This window comes from Pimephales promelas, chromosome 18 (assembly GCF_988280905.1).
Source record: "Pimephales promelas chromosome 18, fPimPro1.hap1.1, whole genome shotgun sequence".
NCBI classification, from domain to species: Eukaryota; Metazoa; Chordata; class Actinopteri; order Cypriniformes; family Leuciscidae; genus Pimephales; species Pimephales promelas.
In genome coordinates, this window is record NC_142786.1 from 22,856,784 (window position 1) to 22,879,726 (window position 22,943).

Below are 22,943 nucleotides of genomic sequence, written 5' to 3' on the forward strand. Positions count from 1 at the left end.
CACTTTTTGACCCGCTTACCATGAGAACTGGACTCTAAAAAAATGCTCATTATGCAGGAATGTGTGTTGATATGCCTTTGGCTTGTAGCCGGTCGTTTCAAAGCTCTCTGGCTCATCTTCATATGCAAATGTGAAATCTCACAAGACCGATGCCAGTTGCTCGAGATCAGACATGAATAAAAGTCACAACGCTGCATTTCAATGTCTTATCTGTGGCATTGAGACTTACGTGGAGCTGGGCAATACTGAAGTTAGACTTCACAGGGCACAACTCCCAGGTTTCATTTTCAAGGAACATCCGCAACTCCTCCAGGCGAGTTCTGCAAGGGTACAAAGAGAAATGACAAGAGGTTGGCTTGTGTCAAGTGAAGACCCTTTTGCCATTCAACTTATTGAAAAAATGAAATGGGCTGGCAAAGACGGTTCAAGGAAAAGTCAATCAGTGAAGGAGGTTATAGGTAGTGAGAATGATGAGCGTCAAAGTGGCCCGCTGCCAGACAAGGTCAATACCAGCAGCCTTGTAGAAAATGTCTACATCAAAGTGGAACATTATAAAAGTCCATCAAGTAATCTCTAAAGAACATACCGGCAGTTCACACGATCACATGTCGGTCTCTAAATCCAAATAAAGTGCAGCAGTTGGGAGGGTGTTTGACATTTGAAATACCAGCTCTAGTCACATCTTCAATCCATGATATTTTTAAATGCATCAAATTTAAAGCACTTGAAGGGAAAAAACGGACCGGTTTTGTCCTCTAAGCCAGAGGGCACAATATATATTGTAATGGCACAATGTGTTAATGGCGACGCAGTGACAGCAGAGATTAAGCATTCAGAGGACTGACAGATAATCGTTTTATGGATGCCATCCAACTGCGTGAATAATCAGAAATAATGGTAAGATGTCCTCATCGAGCAGAAAAGGTCTTTTTACTGCTGACTACAAGCAGGGGTTATGGACATTTCAGCTTTGTTCAGACAAACTTCAGTATTTTTTTGTGTGATAACCAAAAAGCACATGAAATCAGCTCTCTCTCTCATTACTCATATAGTGAAATATTCACTACACATCGAATGATGAGTCAGCAGTTTTGGACAGTATGTGCTTGAATGCGTAAAATCACTGTCATATATGTTTTTTTTCACGCATCTTGCGATTTCAACACAATGGTAAGATGTCATGAAGGATATGAGCAAAATGAGGCACATTTTCCAGTTTTCATTCCTCACAATGACAGCTACTCACAGTCGTTGTCTCTCAGCATTGGTTTGAGACACATCATTACTATAGCAAATGATGTAGATGCACCGGATATAGCGCACAAAATCAGATTTCAACACTTGCACAATGACAATGTAGAAAATCAGTCCTGTAGATCAGATTTGAAAATCAAATCCAATTTGCCAGCAGTGTGAACAAAACCCCAGTTGCCTGTCCTCTCATCATTTCAAGCCACAATGCAGACTTGGAGTATGTGACAGGTATTTCAACAATTCAGCATTCTAGATATATTATAGCAAAATACTGAGATACTGCTAGTTTTTGAGCTACAGGAAAACTGTGACATTGACGACATCCTGATGTTTTATGCATGTTTGTAGTGTTGACCTATTTGCATAATTGATTTAGTCAATTATTCACTAAAACAATTTAGACAGCAAGTACAAATAAACAAGACTATCAGTGGCCACAATACAGTTCTGCAGAAAAGCTCAAGAAACTTTCATGTTTTATTCTACAGCAAAAGACGCATCAGAAATACCAAACTCAAGATTTTTGTCTTGAAAAACACTTTTGCTTCCAAGTGGCTAAATATGCATGGATAAATAATTTTTAATAAATATTGCAATATTCCAATTTAAACAAGTAAATATTGATTTCATGGTGACTTTATTGGTTGTGATGTGGAAGTCTTTGACTTTTTTTTTTTTATTTATAGAGGGAATGCATTGACGTCACTTTCCCGCCGGAAACAACCCCCCTCAGCCTGACTGAGTGGCAAAAGATCTGCTGCGTGACTGGATTTAATAGGGGAAACTGCGAAAATGCGACTAAAACTAACAATTTGAACAATTTAAACTAAATGTTGGACTCAATATAGTGTTCCTTACAACTTACTAAAGATCCAGTGATCCATGGATATTGACATGCAGCCAGGAATCGTGTTGCCTGACATTTATGTTTGCCTGATTTTGACACCGAGGACATAAACGCAATATAGACCTAAACATAAAGCAAATTTGCCTGTGAACACTTTATATAAATACAATATAGGTAGGTCTAAATCCGGGTGATCACTTATATCAGTGTTATATAGAGCATATACGTATATATATATATATATCATCATATCGTCCAGCCCTAAAACTTTATTGTTTTTTTTTGTTGTTGTTTTTTTTGGTCAGTGTTTATTAAAAAACATCCAATAATGCAGAATATGCAATGATAAATATTTAATTGATAAGTTGTTATATAACAATACAAAATATATGGGTATGCTTTTACACCTCACAAAATGATAACTGCACCTATCCACCTTTCGCTGACTGGAGTCCAGTTGTTTCTGTGAATTGCAGCGATCCAGTTGCTCCACTTTCTATAGCAGTCTGTAAAAATATACCTCAGATTTTTTGTCAAATCTAGTTGTACAGTCAATCGCAAAGCTCTTTCCCACTTTAAATGTGTTGTGTTTGTTTTTCGTGGCATTCACGCTGAATACAAATACACTGTGAGTAACTGCAGGCACTCCGGCCGACGGTGACGTCACGCGCATTCCCTCTATAGCCAACCTTTAGCTTTTTACTTATGTCAATTATAGTTTGGCTCCAAAATTCATTCATTTATGACAATTATGTTGATGAACAAAACATGTAAGAATCAGAAACTTTTGTTGGTCACAAAGTTTGTTTTCTGCAAAAAGTCAATGGGAAATTCATATTGGGGGAACAGACAAACTACAGCATTCCCTGCAGAACTCATCCCATTTTTAGTAAACCCCTCCTAGAACTAATTGTGACTGAAGTCAACTTGGCCATGAGCCATTACTGTTTCTCACCGGTGATAGTTCTTAAAGTAGTTCACGCTTTGTCTCTTAATGGACTCCTGCAACACCTCGGACTTGCTGCCGCAGAATTCCTCTCCCACTTGCATCAACCTGTCAATTGGGAGAGAAAAACAGAAAATAAACGAGAGATAATAATGATAATGAATTAGAAAGTGGTTCACTCTTCTAATTAACCCCAAAGAGTTACTTCGCATCACGTGTCCCAGCGAGGGCAGAAAATCCTGCCTCTATTCACACAAGTCAGCGACCCCGAGGCCAGATCAATACAGAGGGCTGTAGTTTCACACACAAAAATGGCCTTTTAATTGAGCTCTGTTAATGGGGATGACCATGGTCTCTTGTTGAGGAACAAGTGGTTTCATTGATGCCCCCTGGCCCCATTTTCTCTTTAGGGGAGTTTCTCATGAAGCAGAAGTGATTGGGGGTGGGGGGAGGGTAGTGGTGCAGTTGGTCCCTGCAGGCCAATCCAATTAGCACTAATGAGGAAGTGGGTCCCTACCTGCTGATAACATCCAGAACCACAATGAAGTCGTCGTACTTGAAGTTGGACATGTCTGTCCCCAGCAAATAGGCTTTCACTTTCAATTGGACGTCCTGGGGACAGAAAGAGGAGGACGTGAGGTGGGAGGGCAAGTCATGAAGCTAATGGCGGAATGAAAAACAAAGAAAGAAAGAAATTAAGTAAATGAGCACGCTCCCTACCTGCCAGATTCGCGTTAAACCATGTTCTAGCTTCTTTTTCACATAGCTGCGGTCCACGGTGGATTCATCTGAGCCCTCTGCGCTGGAGTCATCTACAAACAGGAAATACTTACAGTAGATACAGCACTTCAGTATACTCATTATATGCTATTATGACAGGAGATCAGGTTAGTCTGTTACAGTATAGTCTGACACACATTTTCATCATTTCACACATTGATCTTATTTTCTTCAACTAAAAATACATGCAATTTCAGTCGGACTGAAAACACAAAACAATTTTATTAATATTTTGAAATGGCTTTAATTTTTTTTGTTTTGTTTTTAGTAATTTCATTGTGTGCTTTTGCTATTACATTAGTTTTTTTTTAATTTTATTTAGGTTTCATTTATTATTATTTTTTAATAATTTAAGTGCTTCAGCTTAAACTTTCCAATTTTCATTTAGTTTACATGACTATATAAAATATATATTTAAATTTATTTAAATTAACAGATTTTTTTTAATAGATTTACTCTGCCATGGCTCTGACATTATAACATTCTTCAAAATACCGTGTGAAGTCATGTGTTGTTATCTCAACAAATAACCATCTCAAGATGTTGCAAATCCCATTTAAAACTTTTACGCTCCGTGAAAGTAGATCAGAACAAATGTTTGCGATGTTTGCAAAAAGTGCTCTCAACCCTTTGACTGCATCAGTTTCTGCATCAGTGACAGTCGCAATTACAAGGCAATTACAGAGTGCTATGCTAACACAGTAAAAATGACATTCTCTAACAAAAAGGTTGTCAAAGATGGTTCATTTTCCAACTTTGAAGTTTGTTCAATTGGCTTACTGCATTAAGGACCACATGGCGGAACCAGGTAGCAGGAAAATAAAAGGCTTACCAACACCACTGAATGCAGGGTTTTTCCTGCACTGAAAATATGTTGGCGCCACAAAAAGAATGTCTCTAAAATATGACCTATGCAATTAATCAATCAATTTGTGGTTGATTGCTTAGGTACACATGAATGCAGATGCAGGTAACATATCATCCCTTCTCATGAGATTTAAAGGGTTAGTTCACCCAAAAATTCTGTCAGTATTTACTCACCCTCATGTTGTTCTAAACCTCTATGTGTTTATTTGTTCTGCCGAACACAAAGGAAGATATTTGGAAGAATGTTTTAACCAAACAGATCTCATTCCCCATTGACTACCATAGTAGGAAATACATACTATGGTAGTCAATGGGGAATGAGATCTGTTTGATTAAAACATTCTTCCAAATATCTTCCTTTATGTTCAGCAGAACAAATAAACACATAGAAGTTTGGAACAACATGAGGGTGAGTAAATACTGACAGAATTTTCATTTTTGGGTGAACTAACCCTTTAATAATATGTACAGTTGATCTGGTCCAAACCTATATGAATAATTATTAATTATTGTATACAAATTCCCCAAATCGTCCGGTTCAGACTTTACAACGGTATTTAAATGTGTGATTGAATCCAATTGACAGTGATAACAATAGCAATGGATGGGAAAAAAACAATCTGATACTATATGTCAAATGATTGAGAATAAAGTCTTGGAGAGTAATTGCAAAATAGATCTGCCATTTCAATGTAATGTGTTACTTTGTTACATTTTATTACTTACGTTTCAAATTTACAATGACTTTTTACATACAAAATTAAAGATTTTGGAATGAAACAGTTCTAAGTTTTATGATTGGTTCTAACAGTGATTATCTTTTATTTCATGAATAAATAGGGTAAGTTAATATTTCAAAAGGTTTCTTTGCATTTATTGTCAGTCCTGGGCTCACAGTTCACGTGTGTGTGAATGACCGCGTTCGTCTACCACCACCGAAGACCATTGTTGACCCAGGAAAAACCCTGACTATCAAATGTCAGATCCAATATGAATACCACACTGATGCATCAAAACCAGCCTTCAGTATTAATGCATCCAACCAAAAGAAGAGGGTGGTTTCTCTTTCATATCTTTTTAAAGAATATTCAAACAAAATATTGGTAATAAAATAATTGGTTATTTTAATTAAATAATTTTCAAAAACTGAATGTAAAACTAAAACTCTAACACAGTATAAATTCTAAATTGTATAACTCCTTGAAGTAAAGAGAAAAAAGTACGACATTTCTTTTTTTATTATTTTTTATATTGTTTCCTATTAAACTGATGACAAGCACATCCTGCAACAAAGCAACTGTCACTCTTCATCAGGGGAAGTGTTCATCCTGACAAACCAAAGTGAGTTTAATCATAGAGGACACCTATCGGAGTCATCAAAAAGTACCAACTAGATGTGCATCATCTATCCTGACAGAAGCTGTATCAGTTGCGTGACATGCACCAAACTAAACTGAACCAGGAACCTTGGAAATCTCCTGAGTCAGTTCATTGTGAATTCATAATGCTGCTTTTCATTGCTTTGGCCAATATGCATCCGCTCTAATGCAAAGAGAAGGATACTTATGATGAGAATGATGATATGACCTGCAGAGGCGAGCGCAGCAAGATATGAGTGTATTAAGAGCGTGAATGATGGCGACTGATCTTAAAGTCTATAAAGGCACAGCGTGACAGAGTGACTAAATACAAAAGCCAGTCAGGTGGGATTTATTCTGGACTGATACTCCAGCAGGCTCTTAGTAATACAACATAATTATTATGTCATTGATGTGCAGATTACAAAACAGTTCCACCACAGCACTCTCGCTGTAAGTCATCTCTGGAGAAAACAAACAAACACTCACACATGATCCTCCTGTGCAAAAAGCCAAAGCCTCTAAAAAAAAGATCGCACCTGTCTGACATTTCTTGCCAGATACACTTATATGGGACTGGTTTTACAAAACCAACTAAGTCCATTTTGCTGTCAATTTATCTGTAGCACCAATGTTGTACCTGCAAGGTTGTTTGTTCAGCAAACACAACTGAAACGAAACGAAACCACAAAACAAAAATTCAATGAAACAAAACCACAAATTAAAACAATTAGAGACAAAACAGAGAGTAAATGAAACAAAGGCACAGAGTGACTGAGAATTCTAGGATATTCATGACAACAAAACGAAACAAACAAAAAAAGTGCAAAACGAGAACGAAACTAAACTAAACTAAATGCAACAAAACAAAACAACAAATTAGAAACAAAAACACAGCATGACCGACAATCCTAAGACAACTCTAAATAGAAAAAAAGGAGTTTCTGGATTCACTAAGCAATGGAGGAGTTGGACATTCGTCAATTGAATTGATTTGCATCATTCTGTTCTGATAAATTTATTGCGAGTATTATCCCACCCCCTGACTTCTGATGCCAGCAATTCCCAGTCCAGACTGGTTGGTTTTCGATTTAAGCACAATTTTCCAGCTTGAAACTAACTTTTCTATGATGGAAATTGACAGGGTTGCGTTAAAGGGGTAGTTTACGCAAAAATGAAAATTCTGTCAGTATTTACTCACCCTTATGTTGTTCCAACCCCGTAAGACCTTCGTTCATCTTCGGAACACAAATTAAGATATTTTTGATGAAATCTGAGAGCTGGATCACTCCACGATACTAGTCCATTGGCTTCTTGAGGGATTGAAACTTGCCGGCCTCGAAAAGTTATTAAAGACATCGTCAAAATAGTCCAAGTGGCTCAATCTTAACTTTATCAAACGACGAGAACACTTTGTGTGCAAAGAAAATATCATTTTATCTAACGACTTTATTTCAACTATTCACTTCCTTCTCTTTGCGCGTCTAGTCAGTTAAACTAGTGTAATTGCGTAGAGCTACGTCACACGTAGGCTAACTATTGGCCGACGCTGGTCGTGTGTGTGATGCGTGTGACAAACAACAACAGATCATACGCTGTTACACTAATTTAACTGACTAGAGGCGCAAAGAGAAGGAAGTGAATAGTTGAAATAAAGTTTTTATTTGTTAGTTGTATGTATATATGTTGTCCTTTAATTTTTTTCTTGTCTGACTCACTCATTATTATGCGGGTCTTTGTCTCTCTCAGGTGAGAATCACCTAATTATACATGATGAGGGCTGGCCTGTCCACGCCTATTCGCATATTGCCTTGGCAAACAAAAAATATTTTTTCACAATATAACCCAATTCACAGTTTTATGTGAACGATTAAGAGGATGATTTTCAGATCATTGTGAAGAAAAAAACTCTAGGCCACAACATCCATAAGTCAAAAGTCTTGTGGACGCATATTTCGTTGCCTTATTTCAGAAACTTTAATTTTTAGTTTTTTCAATAACCACGCATAAACAATGTTCTCTCAAAAATACAAACATGTACATACATGTTGCTCACATATTATGGTAGCCCTGTTTGTGCTAAATAGAGTGTAATTTCACCTGTGCCATTAATATGTTTATAAGCAACCGAAAGAAGTACAAATATCAGGGCATGTCAGAACATCTCAAATACACCTTGGTCCCCAGGGGGTTAATAACTTTGAGGCCGGCAAGTTTCAATCCCTAAATAAGGCTGTAGACTAGTATGGAGGAGTGATCCAGCTCTCAGCTCTTACGGGGTTGGAACAACATGAGGGTGAGTAAATTTTTGGGTGAACTATCCCTTTAAGTAGAAACATTGTGAGCCTAAGTTGAAAGAGACCATCAATTCCAACGTATTTGGTAGAAACAGCCCAGAACAGCTCCTGAATGGGCACCTGATTTGGTTCCAACACCCAGTCGGTAGAAAAGGTTTAAATAAAACAAGGCACATGTATCATGGGACTGTTGAAGAAAACCTTCAGAGAAGACCTCAATACTAGTGAATGATGGTGTGTTCAGTGGACTCTTGCATAGCCAGCAGACTGATGTTTGGCGCTTAGAAATTAGATATAGGGGAAGAGCTTTTATATCACAGTGCTCACTTAAAACCCAGAGAGCCAGAGTCATCACTCAAGAGTCGCGTCTGTGCCGACTTCACGTCTCATCTTAGGACCACCGGAGAGAAGGAAATAACTCCCACAGTGAAAGCAAACCAGTTTCACATTTTACATAAGTGCAAGTACATTTTCCCTCATGTATACTTTAAAAACTGGATTTGCCCCACGCTTCACACGCTCCTCTCTAGTTGTACAGATTACGGCTAAAGAACACACACACACAAAAATTCACACAAGCCAAATCCACAGAGCTCCAGGCCGCCTTTACCCTTTCCCTTTATGAAGTCCCTATCGCTAATGGGAACTTTCCTGAACCCCAACGGGAAAGAGCATCCAAACCGCATAGCGAGAAATAAACGAGGTGGAACGAGGGTATGTCAGAGCGTGTGAGCAACTAACACCTCTGAACGCCACATGACAATCCAGCATCCAAACAGATATTTCTACTCTCCATAGTTTAATATCTACACACTGAACAGAGATAGGGGGGAAAGAGAGGAAGGAAGATATTAAACCAGAGTTGAAAAAAACTCTTCCTGTGAGACCTGGCTCATACAATCACGATAACAGTATCAGTCCAAACGCTTACTCAGTGAAGTGAGAGAGATTCAGGGAATATTGAGAGCGTGCGTATTAAATGCAAAATCTTGCACAGATAATGCTTGGAATAAACAATGCATAAGGTGATTTAAATGGTGTTACTTTATTGGTTAAAGGTCAAAACCCAATCGCCATGACAAGCATATCTGTGTACATTTTAATGTGGGATTTGAAATCTCAGTGAACACAATATTATCCAACTGATTTGTGATATTAATTATGCATGTAAACAGACTCACTGATAAGAATATAACACTTTCTCCGTGACGGCTGTACGGGATTTTCGCTGTCAGACGTGTGATGGTTTTTAAATCAAGGATGGTCTACATCATTACACTGACTCTGTGAGCTGTAGAAGCTGCATTAAGTAGTTCAAAAGAAATTGTGACCTTGGACCAAAGAAGAGAAAAGCAGTTCTTTCCGCGCATGATTATATTTTGGCTATGCTTTCTTCAGAAAATATAGCAGCAGGATCAATAATATGCACTTTGACAGTGCAACATTGTTTTTGAGCTTTTGACCTTGACCTGCACAATGGGTAGTTTCAAAAGTCTGAGAACACTAGTGAAAACACTTTCATTCTGCAAGCATATTACTAATATTGAAGGTTGTATCAGCGATTTTGGGTAACGTCACTTCTGTTTGTGTTCGAAGCGAGATCCCAAACAAAACAATTTAGCTCGCCACTCCTTCCCGTTTCATGCACACACATTTCTTAAAGCGACAAAAACACACTATTTTCAGATTGACGTCTACCTCAATCTTGGCTGCTTTGGATTACAAAGTATAATGATGTTTATAAAATCTGCAGTCGAGCCATGTCATAACATACAGCTAGTTTTGCTGGTGCTTCACTGGAAGCTGTGGTATGATAAAACGTACCAGAATCAGTCAAATAGATACAGATCTAACGTTGTGGAGAAAACTCATGGTAACAACAGCTATCTGGAATAGTAGTATAACAGCTTATTATTATTAAGCTAGTCCTGAACGTAGGCTAGTGTTATTGCTAATAGTAGGCTACAATAGCCGCGTTTCCACTGCCGGGCTAGGGCTGGGCCAGAGCTAACAGCGAGCCGAGCCGAGCTAGTGGCCTCGGGCCTCAAGCACCGGGCTTGCGTTTCCACTGCCGGGCCAGTAGCCCCACAGCGCTGCCCCAGACCCCACCCCTAACACGCCTTTCTGGATCAAACGTCATAAAACCCAACCCATTTCAGCAGGTATTATGAATTAATTTATTTTTTAAATTAGGAAGATAGCATGTATATTAACTCACCTGCCGTAGTGGCTGCAATAGTGTCACGAGACCAGTACAGGCGATTCTCCATTTCAAGCAGCGATTTTTTGCGCGATATAACAGGCTGCGGAACCGCCGCAGCCTGTTAACAAACGCCGCCTGTTAACAAATAACAAACGCCGCAACCTCGAGATACAGAGTTAATTTTTTAACACCTTTAATAACTGATTGGACCCCATTTGAAACGAAATTAATTTATAGAAATAAAACGCAGCAAGTAGCTACGGAGCAGTTAAAGCCGCATTTCCATCACCCTTCAAACTGAAATTGCCAATTGAAAATAAGCAAAACGTCCATTTCACAAAAACTCCGTGTCTGCAAATATTCGAATTTGTTCGTTTTAAATTGGACATTTAAAGCTTTAGTCTACAGGGGTTATATCCTTTGTAGATTAAAGCTTTAAATGTCCAATTTAAAACGAACAAATTCAAATCGAAAGCCAATATCTTTCTGACTATGTAATTATGTAGCTAATTAATTTCTCTCTAAATGTGCATCCGGAGATGGAGATGTTTTTAGCCGAAAATCATTTAGAAAACAATAGTTTATTAATAAACAATTAATGCCTCGTTATTTTATATTATTTTATTATCAGACACATTAATTATAGCCTATAAATCAGCCCTTTCTGTAGGCTGTGGTTACGGCTCTTCTCATTCAGCACTGCGGGGAAAATATCATTTCCAGGTTCTAATTTGGCCTCAGAAAACCAGTAAAATATATATTTTTTTCATATTAAATTGTCAAATATTTTTAATATTTAGAGGGCAAAAAATCAAACAAATATCTGAAAATTTGTCGATATGTAGCCTAGGCTATATATAGCATATTTTTGCGCAGCATTTGGCATAGGCCTACAGTTCAAATTAAACTGTTATGCAATTTTAAACGGTTAATCGGTTAAACATGGACACCCCTATGTGCATCTTGCTTCAGATCATAACGTTCCATAACACCGATAAACTCCGCCTTTTACCTTGAGCACGCCTCTAGCCCGAGCTGGCCCCCTCTGGCCCAAGGTATTCGACGGGCCAGAAATCCTGGCCGTTGGCCCTGAGGAAGCCCCGATCAAGCCCCGGAAGTGACAGTGGAAACGCGACTGGCCCTGGCACGCACTAGCACGGCCCGGCCCTGGCCCGGCAGTGGAAACGCGGCTAATGTTAGGGCTACAAGTAGACGCAACTCACACACTAAATCCCTACAACCTGATATTCGCTAGAGCTATCCAAGTTTAGTCGAGCTTCACTCATATTTTTTAAAGAATTATATTTTCACACACAGTTCAAATACAAAAAAGTCTGCACTAGAATCTACTCAACATGTCCAGAAGAAACAGTGTAACCTTGGTGTACGATTTAAACAATTTAAATTCTTTGAGTTCTCTCCACCGTTCAAAAGCCTTCCTGATTATTATTAGTTTCTTTGGCGAAAAATGACGGTATTCCCTCACCCTAATCCTCCCCCTCTTCTTGGGGATTGCCTCTTCCATGTTAAATCTATCTGGTTTGTTGATAGACGCTGGTTTATTCTTCAGCTACGACTTCGCGCAAAAACAAACAACACCCGCCCCTGTCGGTGATTGGTTAGAACACTGTTTATTTTGATTTTGAGTGGTGGTTCCCATTTGTTTTTGTGTGCAGATCTCAAAGTTGAGGCTGCCTAAAGAGACGCTGTTTTTGACAGCCTGCTTATGGGGCGGGCAGCTAGCGGGTAGATGAATGTGATCATTTTTCTTCGGGCCTGAAATCACTGATACAACCTTTAATATAAAACATTTATTTACTAAATGTATTACCACTACAACAATTCAAGCAACAAACAAAAAAAAAGTACAGAATAATGTACACGAATTTTCAAAAAATGTATACAAGATATGTGTCCAAAAAACACAAGTTAAATACAACCAGAATGACACTTACCGCCGCGGTGAATCCACCACGGAACAAATAAACCAGCCGTATTTCAAAGTTGGCCGCGAAATGACCACCAGGTGGCGAAAAGTATTCGTGATGAGTATTTAAGCTTCAAGAACCGTAAAACATAAAAGCTGTCAGCTAACAGCTAATGAGGTTCGATCTCGGGTCATTTGGAGGTCCATGAAGTCGAGGTTGATCCGTTAACCACAGAGCTACCGTTTGAATGCTGATGCGTCATCGTCTTATACGCTTGGAAATCCTAATTGTTGTAGCCTAAGTTTTGTAATTAATTATTTTAACTACGTTTCTCTTGAATTAATCTGCTACCAACTTTCAATCGCTCTGAATGAGCCGCGGCGTGACTGAAGATTACACAAAAACTGACACTTTTCAAAGTCTTTGATTGTAGCGCCTCTTAGAGGCAAAAGGCAGCAAATACACCCCAAATTTTACTGCCGCGGCGGTAAAAAACTCATTCTGATTGTCTGCCTACTGTACAGGTTAAAATGTGTTCAAAAAAATAATAATGTCTCGGACATTTGGATGCCAATGTCTGAATTCTAAAAGAGCCTATTTGAAACTTTCCATTTAAATGTACATGAAAGAACAGCTAAAGGTGTTTATTTTTTGTCAGTTGCTAAAAATTAAGTTCTTTTCTAAGCTCCTTTCATTAAACCGGCAGGATCGGAGCTCCTGGAGCCGAATCAAAGAGCTCCTCGGCTCCTGGCAAGAGAGTTGGACTTTTCCCCAATCATTTCAGTGCATGAGGAGCGCAGCTATGCAGAGCCACGGAGTAAATCACTGCAAACACACTGTTGGAGAGGACAAGAAAAATATCAACTCTCTGGCAGACACTCCTCACACACACAAAAGCAAAACGAAATGAGCACACATTCGCACACAAACAGGCTATAGCACATTGTAGACATTTCAGCATCCCAGGGAATTGTTGGGAAAGGGGAAGAATAACCGGACAAAGCGTTGGAGAAAGAAGCAATGGGCTAAGGAAGATACAGATAATGACTGCTAAAGCGCAGGATCGGCAGAGCAAGAGTAATGAATTTACACTGGAAGCCGACCGTGAAAGTGCCTTTAGTTTGACACACTGCCGTCAACGTATACTCCCTTACATCTAACTGACCAAGGACTGTGGAAGAGGAACATGTTTGTTTTACTTAGCTTATTTAAATGTTGGCATTGTTCATAATAAATGGCTCATATTACTCTTTTGATCTCTTTTGGTGTTTGATCATGAATAAAGCCAGAGACTATTTATTCCTGCTTCACTTCCTCAGTCCTTAATACAACTACATAGGGAAAACCCATAACACCAAAGATGGCAGTTGTATAAACATGCCCCGCCCCTCCCGCCGAAAAGCCAATCATCTGCTTTTAACAGTCAAGCCGGGAAACATTTAAGCCCATCATCTGGTTTCACTGACACATGCGCACAGCTGAGGTTTGCAATAGAGAGCCTAAGTCCTGCACCTCCGTTTCCGGCTCATGGGACCTTATTTCGGAAAAAATATGTGTGGTAGTCAATGACGAAAGACAACTTATCTTTTTATTCTGTCTGCACTGTGGCCTGAATTACACATATGATGTTCGTCAATTTAAAATATAATTCTGAAAGTCAAAAACGTTGCAGTTTGTCATGAAACAGAAGAGTAACATTTAGTTTTATGTGAATATCACTCAATGAACTACATCTCCCAGGAAGCGAAACAACGAGCAAGATCCGCTGCTCGTGTTTGTACAGTCTGGTACAAAACACTCAGGCATGACGGCGTAAAGTTACGATTATAACGTAAGACTATAGAAACAATGACAGACGTTAGCTTCAGTAAACATAGCTTTTTTCATTGAGAGAAAATGTGCGCCTTTGGGGTTTTTAGTCTTTGTAATTACGTATTTTCACAGTCTTATACCTCAACGTTTTTACATCAAACTGCGACTTTCTTGACTTTAAAATGTATCTTTTAAATTTACAAACATCATGTGTAATCCAGGGCACAATTCAAACGAGATAAAAATATTTGTTGTCTCTAATATTTGTATAATATTTGTAGCCATGATATTAAGGAAAAAAAACTATGGAAGTCAATGGCTACCATCAAGAATGTTGGTTTGGTTACCAACATTCTTCAAAATATCTTTTGTGTTCAACAGAAGAAAGAAACTCATACAGCTTTGGAACATCTTGAGGGTAAGTATGTGATGAAAATGTTCATTTTGGGGGTGAACTAACCCTTTAATTTATCAAATTAAAGGGTTAGTAAATTAATGTATCAATTAATCCAATTCAAATTTGAAATGATTGACGAACCTAATAATCCAAAACCTAAAAACAAACCCCCTGGCAGGGCAACAGCTTGTTTATTCAGGAGGGATATCAAGGGTAAAGTGAAATTGATTATGTATAACCTTTCTCCCTGGAAAATATGAAAAGGTGCAGGTGTACAACTGTAATTCACTACGAACAGAAGGAAATAAGATTCTATTAAAAGATGGTCAGGTTTCTTATTAAAAGCAAAAAAAAAAAAAAAAAAAAAAAACTGTGAGAAAGTCTTTGACCCAATCTGACAGGACAGCCTGACACTGGAGGGCTAATTCTACAACAGGAATTAGAGATAATTCAGTTCAGCAGGATAGAGAGAAAAAAAAGGTCAGAAGCAAATCATCATTAACACCTCATTATATCTTCATGATATAAACAAAAACATATTGGTCACATTGATCATCATTCAAAACATATCCAGGTCTAAACCAAACCTAATCTATTATTTAGATATACAAAGATGGTGCATTCATTTTGACTATGAATGGGAGAAAGTGCAACATGAAATATGGCAGAAACATTCAGTGTCCAAACGCATTGGCAGATCCAGCCTGAAACACGCTTTTTAACACTATTTGAGCATTAAACAACTTTTATGGGACAGTTAATGTCACATTTTGTTGCTGATTTAAAATAGGTCATTTCAATGTGAGTAATGTGACTTGGTATTGGATGCCCAAAATCTTTGTCAGGTTACATTTAAAGGTATGAGAACTTTTTTTGACTTCCAAACTGAAAACGTACATCCAAAGAACTACTAACCACTCTTTTCACTCTTTATAAAAGTTTTTACCAGTCAGTTTAGCTTGTCGTCGCCCACTGATATGATGACTTTCAATCTTTATTTGAAGAGTCAAGTTACTTTCAATTGGCGATTTACTCTATTTTTGATCATAGACATCCCTTCTGTGGTCTAGTTTTGGTTTTGTTTCATGTCTTATTTTTGTGTTATCATTTTTGTGTTCATAACCAAAGGCCGCACAAATCTTTTGTAACAGTCATAATGTCTTCAGAGGTAATAAAGTTATAAATCTGCAAGTCATTATAAATATATGAAAGGAAAGGCATTTGAGTAAATGACACACTTATGCGTATGAAGGGAAAACAGGGGAAGTAGAAAACTTCGTTTTTTGTTTCCATCTATCTCCATGTTGAACTGTTTTATGTGCTTACTGTTCCACTTATGATTGTATTATTATGGAAACACGTTCCTGAACAATAAAAGTTATTACTTTGCATAGGATCCCGTTTGAGCCCTAGAGCAGACCTAAAATCTCTCCATTTGCTGAAAGCCTTCCCGATGTTGACTCTCGTCTTATTCCGATGCCTAAACCAAAAGTTTTATTGTCTTGGGGTTTGGAATGAACTACAAAGCCGGTCTCTCTGAATCCATCTTCTACTTTTGTCCAAAGTTGACTAAAGTTTTGTCGCTCTAGTTGTCTTTGCTGATATGGAGAATGGGGGCGAATACACAAACCTTCCAGACATAGCCAGATGAACATGACGTCACGCCCAGTCTCAAACTTCGTCCCAAATACTTCTTATTTATTTTACTGGACAGGATTATAAAGGCAATCGCAGTGATCAGAGAAGGGCTCATTCAGCCCATCAGGCAATTGTTAAGGCATGTATAGGTTAGAAAAACTGTTTTTTGTTGTTGGTTTTTTAACATGAAATGTTGCGCAATGCACCTTTAATGTCTGTGTGCTCGTATGGCTGTGTTTTGTCTCTATTTTTGTACAGCACTTTGTTCAATGACCAGTTGTGTAAAAGTGCTTTAAAACAAATAAATGAAATAGGTGTTTGAATCGAGATTGCTGTCATTTAACGATGAACCGTGCAGCTCTAACAGCAGCCCTACTTTCCAGAGACTAGAAGTGGTGATTTTATGCTTCAGAAGGATCATCCAAAAGCAAAATCATACAGTCATTCCTTCTCAAACAGTCCAGTATCTCCGTTTCCAGTCAATGACACGAGGGAGGCATTAGATACACAAAAACTGTTGAAATTTTCACATTTGACATTGTCCTCATGAAGACAAATGGTTGAATTGTTCAGGAATAAAAGCGAAGCGTGATTTATTGCCTCGTTCAGAAAAAAGCATCTTTCCCAAAGTTCCCAATTGCTCCATTCCCACTCAACAGAGCCAAACCTCTAAAGCAGGACCTTTAACTAAAGTTACAACATCTTCTCACTCAAGCACATACGCACCAACGGCGAGCAGCTGTGCTTTCCCAAAGACAGACACCATCAATCAAAACCGTGAACCGAACACCAGAACCGATCCTTAGAAACATCCTGCCAATTCAAGGTCTAACTTGCATTCTGATTAATTACTTTTGACCAGTTTTTCCACACATGGTTGTCAGTGATTACACTCCTTGTGAAATTAGATAGCAAAGCAAGTCACAGCCCAGCGGAGACAATTTACCTGTTGATAGCTCTGACAAATAAGAAGAGAGAAGTAAAGTCATCTCGACACGGACCAAGAAGAATGCCGTACGCAACGGCACGCAACAGCAGCTGTAATTGTCAATTTCACACAGGGATTGGTGCATTATTCAATGTTACGGACACACCTAAAAAGTTAAGCGAATCGGCCTCCTCATGATATAACTGCAGAACAGAATATCAACTAGATGCATGTAAATAAATTAAATGTTTGAATTTTCCGCAAGATCATTCATAGAAACCATTTTAAATGATACCTGGGAGATAAAACCTCATATTTAATACCATTAAGCTTAAGGTAACACTTAATAAGGTTCAATTAGTTAACAATGAACACCAGTTTACAGTATTTACAAATTCCATAAAAATCTTTGAATATACTATTGTTCAATGTTATAGTAATTCATGTTCATTCATAATACAAGAAACTATTTTTAAAATGTATTTGATGCAGAAATTAGCATGCTTAAGACAGGCGGTAACACTTTACTTGAAGGGGTGTGCATAAGACTAACATGACACTTTCATTATCATGACATGTTATGAATATGAAGGAAGTTTTATGCATGTTTGTAACAACTGTCATTAAGTGTCAATTGCTCAGTTATGATATTTTGAATGCAAATATGACATTGTTTGAGATGTCTTTGTTATGACACCTTGACCAAAACCAATACCAACCTGTCAAGAGTTTGTCATGACAACTTGACATTACTAAGACAACACAACCTGTCATAAACATGACAGAGCAGATTAATTATCAAACTTAAGAACCCACCTAGCTTTATTGGTTAACATTACATTAATGTCATGAACCATTATAACATTTTAATGACAAATTCAATTAGTACCACTGTAGTTGAGGTCACAAAAAATATTCATGACACATTTATAATGCCTAATGACAGCCAATGTCAAAGCCAACCACATGACAGTTTAACTTAATTTAATGTCAAGTTGTCACTGACAGGTTATGATGTTATGGTTTGTGTCAAAGTGTCATAAAGACATCTTAAACAATGTCATTTTTTATCATCAGGAGCCGTGGGAATTAATTGTGTTTTGTCAGCACCTATTAAGTTATGTTAAGTGACCGCACCCATTGACTTCCATTATATGAATCACAGAGGACCAAGGTTTCAGATAAAAATCTTCTTTACTGTTCTACTGGAGAAAAGTAGAAACAAAGAGTGTGTCACTAGGATATCTACTATCTAGGATAGCCTGAGGGTGAGTCAATTAACAGCAAACTTTCATTCTTAGGTGAACAATCGCTTTGATAAAGGTCAACATGTAATTAAAATTCAGATCCTTCCTTAGGAGTTGTAGTTTACATAATGATTTGATTGGGCAGTTAAAAATGAGTGTGTCAGATATATTAGATTGGCCTTCACCTTTCGCCACTTTCTACACATCAGTAGCAGAAGGGTGACCGAAAGCCACGCTGGAGTGCGTCACTTTCCTGCCGCTCTTGAACGCATTTATCCTCATTTGGAGAGCTGGTTCTATTCATTGGGCGTGACGACCCTTGAGATTTGGCGGTTCACTAATTTAGCATATTGCAGACTTCTTGAGATTAAGTGGCATTAATTACTGATACAAAACTTTGACAAGTTTAGTGTGCCAGCCGTCAAATAGCAAATGCATTCATTTATTCTGCCACTGATGGTAGGGAAGATGGAAAATATAATCAAGGATACTGCCAGTCTGAGAGGATATTTAATATGATGTATATGATGAAAATAAACATGATGAAACTTCACAAGACAATGTACAGGTTAACAACATATCACCACAAACAACTGAGAAAATGCCCTGGCATTAACCAAAAATATTCTAGATGCATTTGACTACATGACTATAATATATCAAGAACTTTTCTATTTATTTTTTTTTTTTAAATAATTACTTCTATTCAGTGACAGACATTTAAAATTTAGTATTTCAAATAAATGCTGTTCTTTTGAACTTTGATTTGTTTTGATAGTGTTTTGATAAAGAAAATGATACTTTCAGCTAGGATGCATTTATTAAATAAAGAATAAATACAAAAATATTTATAATTACGCAAAAAAGATTTATTTCAAATAAATGTTCTTTCTATTCATCAAAGAATCACAATTTTGTTTTTGTCAGTTTGCACAAAAATATAAAGCAGAACTGCTTTCAACATTGATAATAAGAGGGATTGTTTCTTGAGCATGAAATCAACAAATGATTTCTGAAGGATCATGTGACACCAAAGACTGGATTAATGATGCTGCAAAACTCACCACTTTGCCATCACATTAATAAATAATTACATTTATATAACAAATATAATATAAGAGAAGTTATTTTAAATGAAAACATATTTCACAGTATTACTGTTTTACTGTATTTTGATCAAATAAATGTCTTGGTGAGCAGAAGAGACTTCTTTCAAAGAGTTTAATAATTTACAAGTTATGCTTACTGGATGGAAAAGGAATAGCTTTTTAGATTTTTGGGGGCTTTAGCTTATTCACTGTTTCCCCCAGAGTTAGATAAGTCCATACATACCCTTCTAATCTCCGTGTGTCTGATGGACCCACAGCTAGCCCACGACTCCATCTAGCCTGCTGCTCCCAATAAGTGACATAATAACGGCAACATTTTTCTATTTACATGTGATCTGTATCATAGATATCCATAATAAAGTCTAGATGTCTCCGCGCTGCTGGCCAATGGAGGTCGACGTCTGCACCTGGCGGCCATTTTGTCACAGGCAACTCACTCACTCACTCGTAACGCTGTTTTTAATGGTACATGTACATTTTAAATAACTATAACTCAGTGTTGTAGTCGAGGCCACCTCACTCGAGTCCGAGTCGACACCGAGACCAGAGACGGTCGAGTCCGAGTCGCGACCGAGACCAGTGAGGGTTGATTACCTCATTTACTTTTATTTACTTAGAAAAATCCTTTTTTTTTTTTTTACTGAATTTACTTAGAGTTTAAAAAATATGATCAGTTTAGGGTAAAAAGGCCACATAGTAGGTGGTGTTAAAAGTAATTTTATTACAATTTGTCATGCGCAGTTGCGCACTAGAAAATCACCAATCACTGGGCGTGTCAATCAATTTAAAGAAATATTTTATTAACATACATTAATAATCATGAAAAATATTTTTAATTGAACTCGAGTGGACTCGGGAATAATTCCGAGTCCTAAAAAAAAATGTTCGAGTACGAGTCAATTCCGAGTCCAAATGGACACGAGTCCATGACAAGACCAAGACCATTAAAATATGGTCTCGAGACCGAGTCCGAGACGAGTCCGAGTCTCGAGTACTACAACACTGCTATAACTTGCTCAATTGTCTATCGATTTTCAAAGGGGTTGGTTTGTTCTAAACGTCAGATATAGTTGACACTGCATACTTATGAATAATAAGTGTATAAATAAATAATCATCCAGAATTATAGCCACGTTAATAGCGTTTGTAAATCTGTCAAGATTTCAACGAGATGAGAGTATTTGTGGTCGTGCTGATCAATCATCTTACATCAGCTTGCCTGTGACAATGACGGTAATGACGATAGAGTCTCCGCCTTAAGACATCTAGCCTTTATGATGGATCGCTATGATCTGTATAGTCAGTGTGTACATATAACAAGGTCACATGAGACACAGCCATCTACTAACCGCATACATGTTACATACTGCGACTATGTTCCTTTAAATCACCTCATATACTGTAGCCTTCCCAAGTCAAAATATACCCAAGATATATATATATATAGTAACTGTTGACACAAGCAAAAAATTTGGTGTTTATCCTGAAAAAGCCCAGACACTGACACTGCTGCACTGCCTCTCGTTATAGCCTGCAGCCCTGAAGATTAGAGCAGTCGTTTACTGGAAGAAGCAGCAATCCAATGTGGGAGAGAGGGGGACATAACTAAAACACCATTAACTAGTCCACACCATTACTGTGCCATTTTTTCATCCGTCACTTTAATTGCTTATGAGAGAAAAGTTATGAAAATTGGGAAGCAGGCCTTCTACACTGTAAAAATTTGTATGCATTTGTTTTTATTCCCCAGAAAAATATTAAAATATGCTGAAAACAAGATATATTTTACTTTAAGCAAAACCGTATTAGTAGTTCAAGATATTGAATTTTAGGTTCTACTTCATGTAAATTTATCTTGTTTTCCACGTTTACATGATGTCACTTGAAAATGAGACAAAAATACTGATGATAAAATTAAACCTATTGTAATAGACTGAGAATAATACTGTAAAGCACTTTACTCTAAAACAAGTATTCTTTATATAGTTATTTTCCAATAAAAAAAAAAATAGGAAACATGATAGATCTTGAGTGTATTTTATTTTGTTCCATTGTCAGCTCTTTCATTTGTTTTACACATTAAAGCTCACTAAATACGTTTTATACAGTTGAATAAGCCATTTTGGCAGAGTCGATGATAAATTACGACTGCGATGCGAGTTATTGCTCTTTTGAGGACTGATGTATGCATTTTCATGATGTATGCGTGCATATTTAATTCGGGGCGAAATATAAGTAACAAAAGAAAAGAGACATTACAAAAAGCCGTACAACAGACAATTGATTAAATATAAAGTAGGGGGAAATTGGTGCAGGAAAATACTACAAACAGTATAATAAAAAATAAATATTCCATTAAAACAAATGATATTATTTGCCCTGATTTAATATTTATAGAAAACCATCATTACCTACAGCAACAACAGCTGTTCAGTCAGTAACATTTCGTATGCATGCCTCGGCAGGGGTTATTAGGGTACTTTAGAAAGGTTCAATGAATTTCCAATGACAGACCTTACCAAGAACAAGCACCAATCTATTTCAGCAGTGCTCAGTGACCTCAGAAATCGAAGCAGAGGCAAGACAGAAAGGCAAATGTTACAAACTACATTGCAGTTGGCTAACGCCGCAGCGGCCCTTTCAATTATTCGCCCAGTCTCATTGGCCACAGTAGCGCACACCCAAAGCCATTTCCTCTGAATATACAAGGCAAGACCTTACGCTATAAAAGAACAAATGCAATGCTTATAAATCTCACTATGACGGGGTAGTGAGCACCCTAATGAATCCCAAGCTCGTTCTACTAAAACTGATTTGGTTACATACAAAAGAGACAAAATACAGGAGTCGACCTCCGGCCGGTTTAGAGGAAAACAAGGGGACTTAGAGAGTTGCGTCAGCAGAAAAATGAACCTGAGGTGCCAAAGAATGCTGAAAAAAAAAACTATTTCATACTGTCAGAGATTAAACCTAGTGGAATCTGGCTTGGGACATTTACATATTCTGTGTTATCTCTTCCCCACTTCTACCTATCCCATTAAAAGACTAAATAAATAAATAAATACATACATGAAATTAATTTTACAAATCTCGTTAAGCTTAACCAGTACAATTGCCTATACAATAAAATTACTATCAAATTGCATAAGCTATTAAAGGTACAATATGCAAGATTTTTGCAGTAAAAAATCCAAAAACCACTAGGCCAATGTTATGTATTTTGTTTAGTTGATTATTTACAATATCCCTAATGTTTCCAACTATTTGTAAATTGTGAGAAAATTGCGATTTTTAACCAAGGGAAAGGGACGTGTGAGCAGGGGTGAGGTGTC

The 22,943-nt window shown here is 37.5% G+C and overlaps 1 protein-coding gene across 2 annotated transcripts in view; it reads right to left on the reverse strand.

Moving 5' to 3' along the window:
* The window catches only part of vps50 (VPS50 EARP/GARPII complex subunit), a 151,363-nt gene that overhangs the window by 68,288 nt on the left and 60,132 nt on the right, over positions 1-22,943 (reverse strand). For both annotated transcript variants that reach the window (XM_089123160.1, XM_039680886.2), the window contains exons 14-17: positions 3,768-3,859; positions 3,565-3,659; positions 3,057-3,155; positions 230-320 (exon numbers count right to left, since the gene is read on the reverse strand). In XM_089123160.1, the coding sequence (XP_088979286.1) occupies positions 230-320; positions 3,057-3,155; positions 3,565-3,659; positions 3,768-3,859 (377 nt within the window). The remainder of the gene's footprint in view (positions 1-229; positions 321-3,056; positions 3,156-3,564; positions 3,660-3,767; positions 3,860-22,943) is intronic.